Here is a 17,478-nt window from a genome sequence, read left to right as displayed (position 1 = left end):
GAGTTTTTTGACATTAATCATGGAAAATACTAAATTAGAAGTTAATCTTTGTACAGGTGCTCTCCATTTGCCCCAAGGACATGCGGGCAGACATCTGTGTGCACCTAAACAGAAAGGTGTTCAACGAGCACCCAGCGTTCCGATTGGCCAGTGATGGATGCTTGCGCTCATTGGCCGTGGAGTTCCAGATGATACACTCCGCCCCCGGCGACCTCATCTTTCATGCGGGTGAAAGCGTGGACCTACTCTGCTTTGTTGTGTCGGGGTCACTGGAGGTCATCCAGGATGACGAGGTCATCGCTATACTGGGTTAGTTTTTAAAACGTCTAGGGTGATTAAAGGGGTCATATGATGCAATTTAATCTTTTTCTTTTTCTTAGGAGTGTTAGAAGCTGTTAGTGCATAGATAAGAGCCATTAAGACTAAAGTTTCAAAACCAAAGAGAAACATGCCCCCACTTATCTATGTCATGGTGTGGGTTTATTTTCATAACACCACCCAAATGTTTACGCAAAGAAAGTAGACGAAACTATTATTCTCGCTGTAGTGTTGCTGCGGGCGCCATATTCTGGAGATGCTGTTTTTTGTAGTGAATGTGCAACTACTTTGTGTTTCCAAAAGAGGAAACAACTGTAAATCAGTAGTTAAGTTGTATTTACAACACTGTTTGAGAACAGTTCGACACAAATATTAGAGTGTGTTCAGCTCTAAAACCTGAAGAGCAGCTTACACTGGCTGTGCACAGAGACTATAAAGCGAAGCAATACCAACTTTGCTAGGTCAGTCTGGTACTTCTGACTCACAATCTGTAAGTAAGTTACGTTTTCTTATTAAAAAAAACCTGCTACTTCTACTTATTATTCATCAATTACATTTGAGCAGTGTAATGTAGCACTTGTTTGTTGTTTCTCTGAACACGAATGCATAAACATGCATGATCATGTTTATGAGTGACTATAATCAGTTATTTTGACCCCACTGGACACAACAAATACCTTATTTGTGATGGCCTTTTTGTTTTTGCGTCATTGTGTCAGGACATAGCATCACATTATAGTATGGGGCATAACATTTCAATAGCTGGCCGATTAGTGCAAACCTCGCTTTTTTAGAATGATATGTTTTGTACAAATCCACCTCTTTCAGGAATCCGGGGCTTAGAGGAGAAACAATAATATACAGTGTGTGGAAAATAATGTGTTTTTAACTTTAAACCACATAAATATGTTGCATTACACCAAATACACAAAATAATGTTCTTTTATATTACATTATATGACCCCATTTAATACATTCGAACTTCAGCTTTTTTGCCATTTCACTGCCATTTCAGTACCGATTATTTGTATATTCAATTGGAGTCTGTTGTAATTGATTGACTATTTGTGCTATATAGACTATTCTGTGCTGCCGTCTCCATTGCCACACTTTAAAGAGTATAGACCAGGCTGATTAGTATTATGTCGTAATTTTCCACTCGACCTGCACTTTGCAACAACATAACATTGTTTCTGCACCAGCTTTCAGTATCTATCATATAACAACGTCAGGTTGGTGCATAGTGTGAGAAAGTGACAAGCAAAAAAGCTATGGGGAATCCGATCGTAGCGGTCAGAACGAAATGGATGAATGTGATTTGAATAGGATTTCAAACCACATCTGAATGTGGTTTGAAAGGATTTGTAAAAATCGTATTTCACGTGATTCTTATTTATTTGTCGTTTGCACTTGATGAATATAAGCAGATTACAATTGGATATGCATTTGGACAGAGTGTCTGAACAAAGTGCTTTTGTTCATCTATAAGCGTGCCTCTAAATCTGTCTTTTCTTGCTGTCAGAGTTTGAATGCTGGATTAGAATTGCATTTTGGTTGCCATGGTGATGAAAACGCAGTAACAGAGATTTGTGACACAGCAGAACCAAACCAGCATATGCTTCTGGGAGATTTAAAGAGATAGTTTAGCCAAAAATGAAGATTCTGTGATTAATTACTCACCGTCATGTCATTTTAAATCCATTCAGCTTTTTTCTTCCTCTGAACTCAGTAGAAGATATTTTTGATGAAATCCAAGAGCTTTCTCGCCCTGCATAGACAGCAATGTCATTACCACTTTTAAAACCCAGAAGTGTAGTAAGGACATTGTTGTAATAGTTCAGGTGTCATCAGTGGTTTAATCACCTTAATTTTAGAAAGCTACATATGAATACTTTTTGTATGCAAAGAAAAATATCAATATCAAATTATAAATAATGGCTTTATTCACCAATTTCTTCTCTTGCTTGTGAGACTTTGACAGGCATTCACGACAGTACCATGACACATCTCAATTTGTTTTCCAAACATGAGCGATTTGTCATGAGCTTGATTGATTTGACATAATTTTCATTTTAGATGAACTATACGTTTAAATAATAGATGTTTTCTTGTTCAAAGTTGCACTTTGGACATCATTCATTTGATTTTGATTGGATCTCCAGCTATCAAACTGACTTTCATTAAAAACACCATCTAACTTAATCAGCTGTATCACTGAAATCGCATTAGATTATTATTCTCACTTGAGTTGTCATAGAGACAGAACCATACAGCGCCATTAATCATGAATCTCTAATGGCCACTAAGCTGAGGCCTTGTCTCTCCTCCAGCTCAGCAGGAGGCCTGGGCCTACAGTGTCTCTCTCTGCCCAGGAGGGTAGTGGGTGTCTAGGCAAAGGAAGATGAGCTCCCGGGGAGCTCAGTTAGCGAGGTGTAGAGCTGAGCGGCTCTGCAGGAGATGAATGAGATGAAATTAAGTCATTAGTCACATTTATCCATATGGCTCACATTTACCCAAAACAATTTTCACTGGACCGTCTTCAGCAGAGATGTTGTAAATGTGCGTCAATGAAGGATAAACATTCCCACTAGTTAATTGTTTACTTAAAGGGATTGTTCTTCCAAAATTAAGGTTACAGGTTCATTTACTCACCATCATGCTATTCCAAACCTTTATTGTTTCTTTACTCTGGAACAACATGATGTTGAGTAAAACACCATGTATCTCTTGTTTTTTATACATTTTTTTTAATACATTTTGATTGGTTTCAGAGGCCCATTTTCTGCAGCATATTTGCTAACATAATGAAACTCTACACGCTATAGCTATGTTTCCATACAAAGTTACAAATTCACCTTATGCACAAAATTGGAATATCGAATTGTGAGTAAAGCAATGTTTCCATCCAACGAGTTCAAGAAAGCATAATCTTCATTTACTGAATTTGCCTCTAAATATCACGAAGGAGAAGGTACTGTATGTAATAATTGTTGTATACATCAAATTATTAACTGCAGGGCGTGCAGGCGAAATGAGGTCATGTTATCTTATTTTCATAGCCTGATGGGAATTCAGTTCAATTATAATGAAGCACTTTGAGATTTTGCTCAGGCATTTTAGAATGACAAAAGTAGTATTTCAGGTGCTGTGCAATGAAATAGTTCTGATTGGTCCAGTTATGTGCTGTCCCATTGCAAAGTTACATGTCTTTTTTTCATCCGCATTAAGGAATTTATTCAGTAAAATGTTTTCTTACAGAGAAAGCAGAAATTCATGAGACTTAGCTGAGCACTTCAATTTTTAATTTCCTTTTTTTTCATGAATGCCTATCTTGGTGTTTTTATCTACATTTTCTTTTTTCCTCAAAATGCACATAAAAATAGTTGAATGGAAATATAGCTATTGTTAAAGTAGACTAAAATATTACAGTTTAGATTCTGAAGGTACAGATCACATTGTCCCCAAGGTAACAGAGTGCCATGGTAACGAAAGACTCCTTTGAGACCATGTTTGCTGGCTTTGCTCTTCTGTCTGAGATAAACTGTAAATCCCCACAGTCTTTTCGCTGTACTACAAATGTCTTCAAACTCTCAGTAGAGCCCTCGACAAAGTCTCTGCAGGCCAGATCTGCTGCAGTATGATCGAATCAAAATAAACACCCTGACCAAGTGAATCACAACTTATTTTTTTGTACCACAATATTGTTTACATAAAGCTTGTAAAAGTTGTATGGAGGTTAAGTTGTTTAATCTAGGCTACTTTCTACCGAATGCATCTGAACCGTACAACCTATTATTAGGAGTTGACGCAGGATCGGTTTGCCGTGTTATAAAAATTATGCCAGTGATTTTTCAGGAAAAGAGAATATTTGAAAGTTTTGCTTTGAAAGGTTAATTAAAGCACATTTGTGCATTCACTCCTAGCAGCTGTTAATTGTGGTTTAATTGGTCTGGCATGTGCAGCCAATTAAATGTGTTTTGCTACTAGGAATAAGTCTTTAATTGGCAGGACAAACACCTGTGTCAGATGTTCTCCGTGGTGAGATTATGCTGAGCTCAGCATCAAAAATATTCTTTGTAGACCATCCAAATAAGGTTGGTTTATGTCTGTTGTTGTTGTGGTAACTGCATGTTCAGCAATGCTGCGTCCTATGGAATCAGTGCAGGACTTGAAGGTTGAAGGTCTATTTTAGGTTCTTGGCGCCGAGGATCTGTGGAAAGTGATGGGAGAGATCAGTGTGCCATTGATCTTTGGCATCTCAAACGAGTAGAGACAACTGCACTCCTATCTGATAATACCACATTCATCTAATGCAGCAATTATCCTGCTTTCTTACCGTTTCTTGCCCTCTTTCACTCAGGCTTTCTGTCAGTTCTGAAAACGAGAGATGATTAAAGAAAGATCCTTGAGCTTAAAGTTTGTCATGGGCTTCACGTTTATTGCATCTGCGAATAGTTTTGGTTTTCATTTTGGTCTTAAAATTTGAACTTGCCGAGAAATGAAAATGTATCTGTTTTATAATATGAGTGATGTTGTTGTTAATGGTTTGTTAATTGTTGAATAGAACCAGTTCCGTTCCCTAAATGTTTTTTTTTTTTTTTTTTTTTTTTAATAATCTAATTTGAATGCAAGTCATACAAAAAGATCTGTCATCGTGCAATTCATCAGAAAGCTAAAATTCTGTCATTTATTCACCCTCATGCTGTTCCAGAATCATTTAATTTTCCTTTCTTATGTGGGACACAAAAGATTTTTTGAAGAATGCTCAGCGGCTTGAAAAAGTTGATTGTAATTTATGCTATGAAGGACCAGAAAAGGTTCACATGATTCATGCACTTTGTTCTAAAAGTTCTGAAGTCTATTGAGGGGTTTGTAGGAGCAGACCAGAGCCAATCAGAGAACAATTCTTAAAAAAAATCTTTTGTGTTCTGCAGAGGGAAGCAAGTTGTACAGTTTTGTAATGGAATGAGGTTATGAAATGATTTCAGAATTTTCATGTTTAAGTGAACTGTCCCATTATTTCTCTGTCTATTCATCACATAAACCTATTGTTTGGCCTCAGAATACTTACTTTTGTGTTCCACTGAAAAATAAAGACAAAATGAGTTCAGAATGACAAGAGAGTAATTGATTAAAAAAATGTTCATTTTTAGGTCAGTTACCCATTTTAAGATGAGTATGCCGAACTTTTTCTAATACAGTTAAGTAATTCTCCAGCTCAAGCCCTAGCCCTATAAAGAGAAAATTAATTAAAATGTCAGATTTGATCATTCTTCTGCTCAACTCTGCTGTGAGATAATGCATTTGATTGACACCAAATAAGCAGTCTAGTCTTCTTATTTTCTCTTTGCATATTCTGTGATATTTTTTCTTTCTCTCTCAGGTAAAGGGGACGTGTTTGGTGATGTATTTTGGAAAGAGACTACTTTGGCCCACTCATGCGCTAACGTTCGGGCGTTAACGTACTGTGATCTTCACATCATAAAAAGAGAAGCCTTGCTGAAAGTATTGGACTTCTACACAGCGTTTGCCAACTCCTTCTCTCGAAACCTCATTCTCACCTGCAACCTACGCAAAAGGGTGAGACGCATTAGCCTGCACACCTATCTTATCTTATGTGTCTCTCTCATTGTGTCTGCTTGGATATTTCAGTGTTTTACTTCATTCGTCTGAGTTCAGCTTTATTCAGTCAAACCATTTTCCCTTTGTGTAGAAATCTTTGAAGATTCTTTATTTTTTTTCCTTGTCCACTTCTGGGCCCTGTTCTCTGATCACGTGCTACGGCATTAAATGGGTGTAATAGTTGATGATTTGACAACTTAATTATTATGTTCTGTCAAGCTAGTCTGTGATACTAATTAACGCAGTGATTGTGTTTAAAGATCTAAATTACCCAGAGAGAAATTATGGTGATGTGTTGGATATATTAAAGGGGCACTTCACACGTAAATGTAAATTGTCATTTACTCACCCACATGTTGATCCAAACTCGGTTAATCTTCAAAACGCAAACTAAAACATTTTGAATAAAACCTGAGAGATTTCCTAGTAACCAAAATTTATGAGTGAAAAATATCATATCGGGTTATCTGTAGGTTTCGTTAGCAATAGTTTAACTTGTGTTTTAAAGTTTTGTTCTAAGTGTTATGGGTTTGTAATGTTATGAGGGTTAGTATAACTTTCGGGTGAAGTATTTATTTAAGTGACAATCTAAAAATGGGGTTGTGTTTTTTTTTTGTTTGTTTTTTTGACGCTTCAATTCAAAGCTATTTAAAGATTCATCACTTACTCACCCTCCAAACCTCTTTCTTTGTTTTATTGCCTGTTTTCATGCTTGGAAAGTGGATTTACGGAGGAAAATACAGTAAATACAGTAAGTGATTTGAAAGATGTGGAGAAGAGGACGTTTTCGGTCTGTTTCTCACAGATAGCTACTGTATGACTTCAGAAGGCTAGAGTGTGTGTTTTTTTTTTTGCTTTCCTTTTTGATAATCACAAATTGAACTAGAATACAGCGAAGTTATCTATTTAAATATAAATAACAGAAAATATAAAGGTTTGGTACAACATGAGGGAGAATCAATTATTAAAAAAAAATATTTTTTAGGTTAACTAACCCTATAAGCTCTCAAAGCTCTGATTGGATATAAGCCACAATTGTCATCAATTCCCCTAATCGTATTGGATACAGTACAGAGTATAAAGATGTGTCATGGCCGTCAGGGGGATTATGGGTAGAACTGGGTCAGTAATGTGAAAGAGGGGAAGAGGGCCCGTGGAGAAAGAAAAACATGTAGTATGTTGGAGCAAAGATTTTCTTTTTTCATGTTCACTGTTCAATTGTTATCATTCTAGCGTTTTCTCTTATTTACACACACACTTCATCTCTACTCGTTTTCTTTATCACCAGCCTTGGATTCGACTAGAAGCTTATTGTTTGCCTCTTTCTTCTGTTTTTTTTTCTCTCTTGCTCTTTTCTAAACAATTACTGAGACACACATGCAGCCACAAAAACACACAACATAGTGTTTTTTAGGTTAATGGTCAGATATGAATAAATCAAAAGCAAAAGCTCCTCTCATACATACTTCTCCTGTTTATCACTTGCTCTCTCGCTCTCTTCCTCTCACTCTTTTCTTAATGTTATTCCCTTTTTCCACCCTGATTGTTCCCTGCCTGCTTTTACGCTGTCAAAGAGTCTTGCATCAATGCTGAAGCAAAACAAAAATTCACAGCAGCACTGTTTTATGCATTACTTTTCATCATATTTGAGTGTTATTCTTAGTCTTTATCGCAGCTGTATTCATATTAATAAAGGACACAAAATTAAGGGAATAGAATGGAATGCAATCATAAGTCACATTTTGATTTAATTCATTTATTTATCATAGATTTGGTAGATGTTTTTATTTAACTTACGCTGCACTCAAGGTACACATTCATATGTGTGTGGTGCTGGGCAACAATTTATCATGATTAATCACATTCGAAATAAAATTAATAAGTCAAATAAAATTTTATTATGTAAATATTTTTTAATATATAATGTATTTGTCTTTTTATATACTTAATAAATATTGACAGTACACACATATATATATTATGTACGCAAAAGCTTTTATTTTGGTTAATCATGATTAATTGTGATAAATGCCTGGCACTATTTGCTAATTTTAAATCATTATTACATTATTTTATTCAAATCATTATTTACAATAATATTGCCAGAAGCACTCTTGACTGTGTATATTTAGCTTCAAAGATCGTGATGCTCTTGTTTACTCTGCCTTATTGTAGAAATGTCTGCAGTAATATCAGTTTCAAGATATTTTTGAGTGTTATTCCTAGGTTTTTCACCTAGGATAGAAAATTAAGGAAAAATCAGCATCGTGAGTCATTTTTAAACCTTCACGATTGCCATGAAACAGCTATCGGACCAAAAGTTAGACCAATAACAAAAATGAATACTTCTCATTATATACGTGGGGTTTATGCTTATGGTATATATGATATACAAACAAAACAGCTTTGTGAATTCAAAACTCTTCTGTGGTCAAATGATAGACTGGTCGCGTTTAGTGTCTCTGTCCAAGGAGCCTAGGGGTTTCAACAGAATGAAAGATTTAGATTTTAAGCATGTATCTGCCATCTAATGGAGGAGAGAGAGAGAGAGAGAGAGAGAGAGAGAGAGAGAGAGAGAGAGAGAGAGAGAGAGAGAGAGAGAGAGAGAGAGAGAGAGAGAGAGAGAGAGAGAGAGAGAGAGAGAGAGAGAGAGAGAGAGAGAGAGAGAGAGAGAGAGAGAGAGAGAGAGAGAGAGAGAGAGAGAGAGAGAGAGAGAGAGAGAGAGAGAGAGAGAGAGAGAGAGATTATATCGCTCTGGAGAAAGAAATAAAGAAAGAAAGAGAGTCATGCACAGAGTTTCTTGCTGGTGTGTTGTTGATTGTGTGTGCAGGACGGAGGTGCGAGATGATTATTTTTGTGTAATATCCTCACATGCGTGCTGCATTTGATGGCATGTGTGTTTTCTGGTTAATCAGTCAAAGTTTTTAAGACATCTTGTGGGCCTTCAGGCCGACAGACACACTTCTTCCAGAAGGCTTTTGCATTAATGATGTGACCCAGAATAGTCTGCCACTAACTTCCAAATTCTGAGACTGCTTGTTTGCCTAAAGTACTACAGTACTACTGTCAAACCACATTAAATTTTCAGAAGTGGCATTATTGTCTCAACATCGCAAGCAAACAAAGACATCATTCTTTTTTTCCTGTAAATAGCATGTGTAATAATAATAATAATAATAGTAATATTAATAATAAAAAGTTCTGGATTAAATATTGTTTTGCAATACAAATATTCAAATATTCACATGTATTATCTATTATTAGTATTAGTGTCTATTAGTACATGCATTTCTATTAGTAATATATATTTTTATTGTAGTGTTATTGTATTGGTATTGTTGTTGTTATTGTTAATAATAGTAAATTATATAATTATATACACAGACGTGCACACACATTACTATATGTATAGTAATATAAATATATTTACTAAATACTACTACAAATAATACTTTTTAAGTTAAATCATTATATTTATATTAATAAATGGCAAAACCTGTGTATTACGTGTATATAATATAGTACATCTCAACTGATTAATATTGTAGTTATTATCATGATCACTATTATTATTTCTATTATATGCTATTATTTATTATTTTCTTTTTATATATCCCTATAATTGTTATATTCAACAGTACATGTAGGCAATTTTTATTTTATAATTGCCAGTTATATAGGCAATAAAAAATAACAAATTTAAACCATCGTTTTATATTAATAAAACACTGCACATAGGCTCAAATGTCATGTGGTTTCCTGGAGGTGTTGCTTCATTTGTCTTGTTGAAGAAGTAACTGTGGCGTCTTGGCAGAAAGTCTGGGCACCATGTAGCTACTGCAGATTTGCGTAAAGGGTGTGTTATTTCCCCCGGGAGTCAAATGTTTTCTCAGGCAAAAAGATTTGGACAGGTTTAGAATTATTTTCTTTAAACACTAAATTGAACAGAAGATTGAATCTCATATCTCATCAGTCTGTTTGAGTGCATGGCTGCATTAGATGCATGTGTGTGTGGCTGCAGGTGACAGGCTGGATCACCTAAACAGCCCTAATGTGTCACCTAATCACCCGCTGAGACTGACACACTCTCCCTCAGTGTGTGTGTGTGTGTGAGGGAGGAGCGAGGGTTGGTTACGGTACAGTGAAGGCACCAGTGTAGGGCTGAAAGATAAAAATAAGAAAGATATTTAGAGAGAAAAAGAGAAGATGCAGCGTTTCCTTTAAGAAGAAAATGCACACTTCTCATGTTTCTTGTGATTTTGATCATAAGATGTATTGGATTTTTAACAATTATTTTTTATTTTCTAAATAGTGGTGCAGACAGTGTTTTTCTTTTTTTTCTGAAGTAACCGAAGGATTTATTTATTAGAAATAGGTTTTATTCTCCAAGAACAAAGAACTAGGAAACTATATGAGATGAGTCTAATTCTAAAGACTTTTTCCAATATATTTCTTTTAATCCATTTATCAGTTTCAATACAAAACATCAAAACTGTGAAAAAATATTCATAATATTAATTTAAAAAAAAGTTTGTCTATAGATTATCATTACAAGATAAGTTTACTAAAGTTTACTCCTATTCATGCAAATTATTCTTGTTATAGAATGTTCCATGTTGATGAAATATGTGCTTTCCTACAGAAAAAAAAAAATATTTCAGGCCTTATGTCAAGTGTGCCAAAAGTTACTGTCCTACAAAGTATAATAAAAAAAAGAATATAACTCATGACTTTATACATGTATGTACATATGTATGTCTTTATAATATAATATAAACTGATTGCAGTTCCAACTCTAGCCATTCATTTTAAGTGAATTCTCCCCAAGACTCACTCTCTCTCTCTCTTTCTCTCTCTCTCTCTCTCTCTCTCTCTCTCTCTCTCTCTCTCTCTCTCTCTCTCTCTCTCTCTCTCTCTCTCTCTCTCTCTCTCTCTCTCTCTCTCTCTCTCTCTCTCTCTCTCTCTCTCTCTCTCTCTCTCTCTCTCTCTCTCTCTCTCTCTCTCTCTCTCTCTCCCTCTCTCTCTCTCTCTGATTTGTTTTCCCTCTCAGACCTGTCTTAATCTCCATTTGGTCTGTTTAGTGGTCTAATTAGTGATGTTTTTAAGTTTATTCTCTGTAGTGCTAGGGCTCAGGAGAGAACAGAGATACACAAATACAACTTTAGACACTTTATATGATAAATATATGGAAAATAGACAGAAAAAAGTTACACACACACACACATGCACACAAAAACAAACGGATAAAGATGAAATGCTCCAATTCGCTCCCCTCAGGCAGATGGTCCCCAAGAGCTCTCACCAAGAAAAAAAAAATCAGTCTTATCTAATCATGGACACACACAGCGACCTCCCCACACACACACACACACACACACACAGGTCCTCAGGCAAGAAGGTGAGACTCCCCTGCCGGTTTCCTCTTTGGAATAATGGCTTCTCTCTTGGGTGCTTCCAGAACATTCTAGAGCGATTGATGGAGGAGCGGAGCGGCCCAGCTTTTTTACTTGCTGGCAATAATGCGTGAAAGGGACTTGGAGTGATGTGGCAGCTGTAAATCTGAAAGCTTGTATGTGTGATATTTTTGCTGGCGTTATGTCATAGGAATTTAATTTATTTCTCCGTCTGTGTGGGGATTCGTACATTTAAGATGGGGTTACGTTGTCTTTTAGTGTATAATGAGGAGGAGTTATGTGTGTGTGAGCACACCTGGTTTCCTCCTAACTGTAATGTGACAGTAAGAGGGTCTGAAGCATTTGTCAGTGATTCTCAGCAGTAAACGTTGTGGACACATTTTGAGCCAATTACCTCTCGTCAGAGAGAAGACGCTTCCTTACTGCGGGATGGCGGTTTATGTGTGTGTGTGTGTGGTGTGTGTGTGTGTGTGTGTGTGTGTGTGTGTGTGTGTGTGTGTGTGTGTGTGTGTGTGTGTGTGTGTGTGTGTGTGTCCAAGTTATGTTATGCAATTGTGTTGCTAACAGGCTTCTATGTCATTTTAAGTCACTCAAACCTCAATGCTTCACACATATAACAAACATTCAAACTGGAAAGGACTGACAAGTGGCATGTTCAGATGTCTCTCTCTTTCTATATATATATATATATATATATTTATATTTATATATAGACGCTATATATATATATATATATATATATATATATATATATATATACAGTTTGCATGTGTGCATGTGTTTCAATGTCCTGTGTATATATATACCTATACCATGCTTACCATAGCTGCATTTTTATGTAAATAATAAAAAGGGAAAATTAATAGTTATTATTGTATTCTTATTGTATCACATGACATTTCAGAAATCATCCTAATATGTTTATTTTGTGCTCAGTCATCATTGGTCAAATATTGGTTCTTAACAAAATCAGTTGAAATCAGTTTCAGTTTTTACAATAACAATAAGATTTTTTTTAAGACTTTTTTTAAAACTTATAAAAGCATTATAAACAACCTACTTTCTCTTAATCATTTTTAAACTCTATTAAAACCTTTAATAAGTAAATCACTAAAACCAGTCTTTTGAATGCTAGTGCATTATAATTAAAAGAAGAAAAGTAGTAAAAACTTGTTTTATCGTAATAGTAAGACATTTTTTGAGAGCTAAATCACCAAGTGGAGTAATCAAATTGCAATTTTTTTTTTAAAGCACCTTAACATCACAGAGTGTACTGTATTTACAAAAAAGTGCTGTATACTTAAAATAATACAAAGAAAAAGATACTAAAATAAAGCAAGATAAAAATAAAACAAAAAAATAAACTATATTTAAATGCATCTCCTCCAAACCAGTAGTCCTCATTAACAGATATGTGTTAAGATGGGTTTCAAACATGTTTACAGAGGTAGACAGTCTGATAGATTGGTGTATTGGAGATATGATGTCTGACTTACGGTTGCTAGAGTTTTTTAATTGCTCCACTGACCTCAACACTCACATGCATCATAACAGCTATTTTTTTTTTTATCTTTCGTTCTCTCTTTCTGTTGACAGTTGCAGGTGAACACACACCAGTGCACAAATCCTTCACTCTGTCGCTCCAAGATCAGAAGTAGAATCTTAAAATAGCCGTTCCAATATGGAAAGAATGTTGTCAGAGTGCTTTAATACTCCAAGAAAAAGCATGAAGTTGTGATGCGTGTTGCTGTGATGTGCATTGTGTGTGATATTCCTTGAGGGAAGGACGGTCAGGTCAGCCACCGCCGTCTCTTGTTTAGACACAGTGAGATGCTAAAGTCCTTTGAGGTGAATAAGAGTCGGTCCATTTAAAAATTTCGAACCGTATCATTGCATCGGATCCGTAAAGAATGTGATAATGGCTCTGGCTCAAACCGAGGCTGGAGTTTATGAGTTTAGAAAGGCCTCTTTTTCTGCCTCTGTCTTCTGATATGAAAGCATTTATAGATTTTCATGTAGATATTTCAGTCGTGTGCCACTTTATGTGGTAATTGTTTATACAATATGCCTTCTGGCAATGTTAATTTCTCTGATATTACCATATGCATTTCACAAATCTGAATATGCATATTACAAATTAGCATTGTGTCCTTTCCGCAAGAGGGTACGCGATTACAATGTCATAATGCGCATTATCTCATCTTTTGCAGCAGTCGGTGCCATTTACTTATTGATCAAATGCTGCTAATCTTATTGGTTATGTTTACTTTTCAGCCATAGTATTACTTGTGTTCAGGTTTTTGAGGTTTAGTTAAGTAGAGCCTCTCTCTCCTAATCACTCACATGCTCTTCATGCACTAATTGCTTGGTTTATGTCCACTTACAACATCATGAAAGAGATTCTGCCTTAATTTTAACCTTTCTCTGAGGACTCTTGTCACAGCACAGGGAGCGATGGAGGTCGGAAAGAAGAAAGACAGATAAAACCAGTCGAAGCAGGGGCCAGTCACTAACTGTCCATGTGACAGACTATAGAGAACTCCATTCAAATCTTTGTTTTTTGCTTTGTAAGTTTAAATTGATTTTGACAAGCCTACCAGACAACAGTCCCAGCATCCCTCTGCTCCTCAGGGTCAGTTCATCCCCAGCTTTACCACAGTTAGTGAAATCAAATTTACTGTGTTGGTCATAAAACTTGGTTTGCAAATGTGTTGAAAATGCATGCAAGCAATTACTGCTTTGAAAGGGGTCAGAAGGAATAGGTTCTAATGAGCTTTCATTTCCCTGCGTTATTAAAAAACAACACAAAAACCCGCAGTTCCCGCCGTGATTGGAACTCATTAAATAATTTCTGTTGGTTTTGTGTGAATAACTCTAAGCTGTACCAGGAACTTTGTGGGTCAGAGGAAGGTGTGTGATCTCAAACGAAGCCTCAGTGGGACAGAAAATGTTGTAACGTTCAAACTGAGAATGTTGCAGTGTTCAGCTCTTGTTCTGCTGACTTTTAGAAAAAGGGCAAAAGAGAATGACAGACATTCTCTTTCTGTAAGCTCCTGTGTCTGAACTAATCCATCAGTTTTGCATGTTTGTGTTCAGATTTAAGAGTCAAACACACTCAGTATGGATTCTTCAGAATAATACAGATTCTTTAGAAAAATAGGAAAATTGGTGAGAGTAATAAAAAAAAAAAAATCAGTTTAATGTGAATAAACACGATAGATAGATAGATAGATAGATAGATAGATAGATAGATAGATAGATAGATAGATAGATAAATAATAGATTGACGCAAAAGGGTAACATAGAAAATATTAAATATTACATGATCTATTGTAATATTTAATGTCCATCATGTGATGCTAGCTTTTTCTTTTTTGCTTAAACATTTCGTAAATGTAAAAATAATAAAGTATATTTAATTAACAGAATAAAAATCTCTAATGTTTACTCAAACTATTTGTTAGAAGCTACTGAATTGAGCCGTTTTTATCTGTAGTCGTGTTTTACATTAACTTGGGAGAAAGACACACAAGTAAATTAATATTATCAGCTGAGCTAAATGAATCCATCACCACATATTAGTTTCAGTAAAGAATTTGATGATTTTCATGTGGTGAAAAAATTATAAAAAGAGGAGATCTGAGAAAGGCAGGAACAAGACAAAGAGGGGGGTGAAGAGAAAAACAGATGCATAATTTAAGACCGAATCTCCAAACGCATGTAGTCTGTGGGCAGACCACCGCAAGACACAAAATGGAAGCTTTAGTGTGATGGCAGGAGAAAAAGATAAAAGCTCAGTATCAATTTTCTGTAATACCCTGGAATTCTGAAATTCCTGTTATTACATAATAAATGTTTCAGTTTTATACTTAGTTATGCACTTATTTTTGATATTCATGTTACTACTATATGTTAAATGTTCAAACATTTTGTCTTTTCTAATATAAGTTTTATCTCCCCTAAAAATTAATGTTTTGATTTCCTATCTAACTGATAGTATTTCTTCTCTTCATATCCAGTTTATATTTCGGAAAATCATCGATGTGAAGAAGGAGGAAGAAGAAAGGCAGCGCTCAAAGAATGAAGTTCCACTCACCATTCCTGTGGACCACCCGGTCAGAAAACTTTTCCAGAAGTTTAAACAGCAGAAGGAGCTCCGTAACCAGGGAGCTTCGGCCCAGCTAGACCTAGAGAAGAATCAGCAGCATCTACAGCAGCCCACACGGATGCCGAAACCTCATGCCTCCCTCATGCAGAACTCGCTGCATGCGGTTCAGAATGGGTCCACCAGCAGCGTGGTCACCATCTCCCAAATCACACCCATCCAGAACTGCCTGGCCTACCCTAAAGTGGGCGACTCAGTCAAGCAGAACAACCGCGACATCATGGAACTCAAACCTGCCGTGGCCAGCAGCGACCAAGTCGCAAATCGCCTCAAAGTGAATAACACGGCAAGGACCAAACCTGCAGGAACCGCCCGTGGCTGGATGAGACTGAAAAACAACATGGCTGCCCCAGGTTCACCTCCAGAGGATGAGAGGAAAGAGGGATTGAACAATGCAGCCAAAGCCGTCTCCATGGAGCGCATTCCACCAGAAGTCAAAGTTCAGATAGAAAGTGTCGAGGAGGACGGAGCATCCAGGAAGAATTCGCTCCGCAAAACGGACTCTTGGGATAGTGGCTTGACTTACAGTGACCAGAGACTGGATAGGGTTTCAGAACCACAGAGCCCTGTTCCTGGAGGAGGTGGAGGAGAAGGGCCAGCCCGGGATTTTTACCCCAGTAGCGAGAGCTCATTCCAGGCCTCTCTGCAGGAGGCAAGGCTGGAGCTGCGGACAGAGATCCAAGCTCTGAATGGAAGGATGTCTACTTTAGAAGAACGGGTTGGACAGATTCTCAGACTGCTTTTAGAGACTTCAAAGTCCACGTCTAGCGAAGACCCAACCCCAAAAACACACAGACCCAAACTCAAAGCACAAGGCAGCATCCCAGTGTCCACACTCAGTACGCCAGATTCTGAAAAGGAAGAAAGTTTGCCATAGGAAATCAGACTTTGGATTCAATAAGGTTTTGAGAGGGAGCGTTTGTAGCATGGCCGGGGCTTTGGTTCATCCAAATTTTGCACCTGTACCTGCAGCTTATACAGGAAGGCCTAAAATAGGAGCTTGGGTTTGTTTCTAGCTTCTGATTTCTGAGGATAAAGCTGACACCTGAACATTTGTATGAGAACAGGAGTTAGTTTCTGGATCTAAGTAACTCCCAGGAACTCTAACCCCATCAGAGTACAGGGGCGTGTACTGAGAAATACAAAAATAATGGGATTTTTAGTTTTAGTGCTTTTTAATGTTCAATCAGCACTTTTTTTGCACACTGAAGTAATGCAGGAACAATAGTTTTTTTCCCTCTTTTTTCAGCGTGAGTTTGTATTTATAATGCATGTCCAGCTGGGTTCTGGCTTGCCAAAAATGTACAACCCTGATGACGTCTGTACAATTGAAATTATATTTAAATGCTTGTATATTATGCAGTTAACTGCATGCAGATCTATTTATTCTCACAGAATGCTTATTTTCAATGTGTAAATGAAAGAGACTGTTGATTGTCTTGATATTACCATAATGTACATTCAGGTTTTTAACAAATGTAGCATGGCAGATCACTGAGGAAGAATGTGTTGTGTTTGAAACATTTACGTATGCATGAATGACTTTCACAGCACTCAAGAAGTTTGCCTTAAAGGACCTGAACATCACTCTTGAGATAAAGCTGAAGAAAAAAAATCCACTGGTTATCAGTGTGGGACAGGTCTGTTTTTTTTGTCTGTCTTTCTATACATTTTTACTTACATGTGTCAGTTTTCTTTTTGACAAGGATTTTGGAGTGTGTAGTATTATGCCATTCATTTATGTTCCACTCAATGTTATTGGGTTTGTTTTATTTCAGTAGCAGCTCTTGGGCCTGAAATGCAGCTTCATCACTGTATATCTGTTGACTGTATTATATGCAACCTTAACAAAAATTGGTAAATAAATTATAATTGTTGGTAAATGTTATGTATGCATAATTTTTTTTTTTTTTTTTTACCAAAACACATCTGGGTTATTTAACCTGGTAAATAAATTAT

At 36.4% G+C, this 17,478-nt stretch overlaps 1 protein-coding gene across 1 annotated transcript in view; it reads left to right on the top strand.

The window, feature by feature from the left end:
- kcnh5b (potassium voltage-gated channel, subfamily H (eag-related), member 5b) overlaps window positions 1-17,478 on the top strand; it is a 34,099-nt gene that overhangs the window by 16,602 nt on the left and 19 nt on the right. Inside the window, exons 9-11 of the mRNA XM_043254700.1 lie at window positions 57-309; window positions 5,702-5,898; window positions 15,374-17,393. Coding sequence (XP_043110635.1) covers window positions 57-309; window positions 5,702-5,898; window positions 15,374-16,396 — 1,473 coding nt within the window. The 3' untranslated portion in view covers window positions 16,397-17,393. The remainder of the gene's footprint in view (window positions 1-56; window positions 310-5,701; window positions 5,899-15,373; window positions 17,394-17,478) is intronic.

The sequence above is a fragment of the Puntigrus tetrazona genome, chromosome 13, assembly GCF_018831695.1.
Source record: "Puntigrus tetrazona isolate hp1 chromosome 13, ASM1883169v1, whole genome shotgun sequence".
NCBI lineage: Eukaryota > Metazoa > Chordata > Actinopteri > Cypriniformes > Cyprinidae > Puntigrus > Puntigrus tetrazona.
Note: the sequence above shows the minus strand (reverse complement) of the source record. Positions and strands in the feature narration are given on the sequence as shown.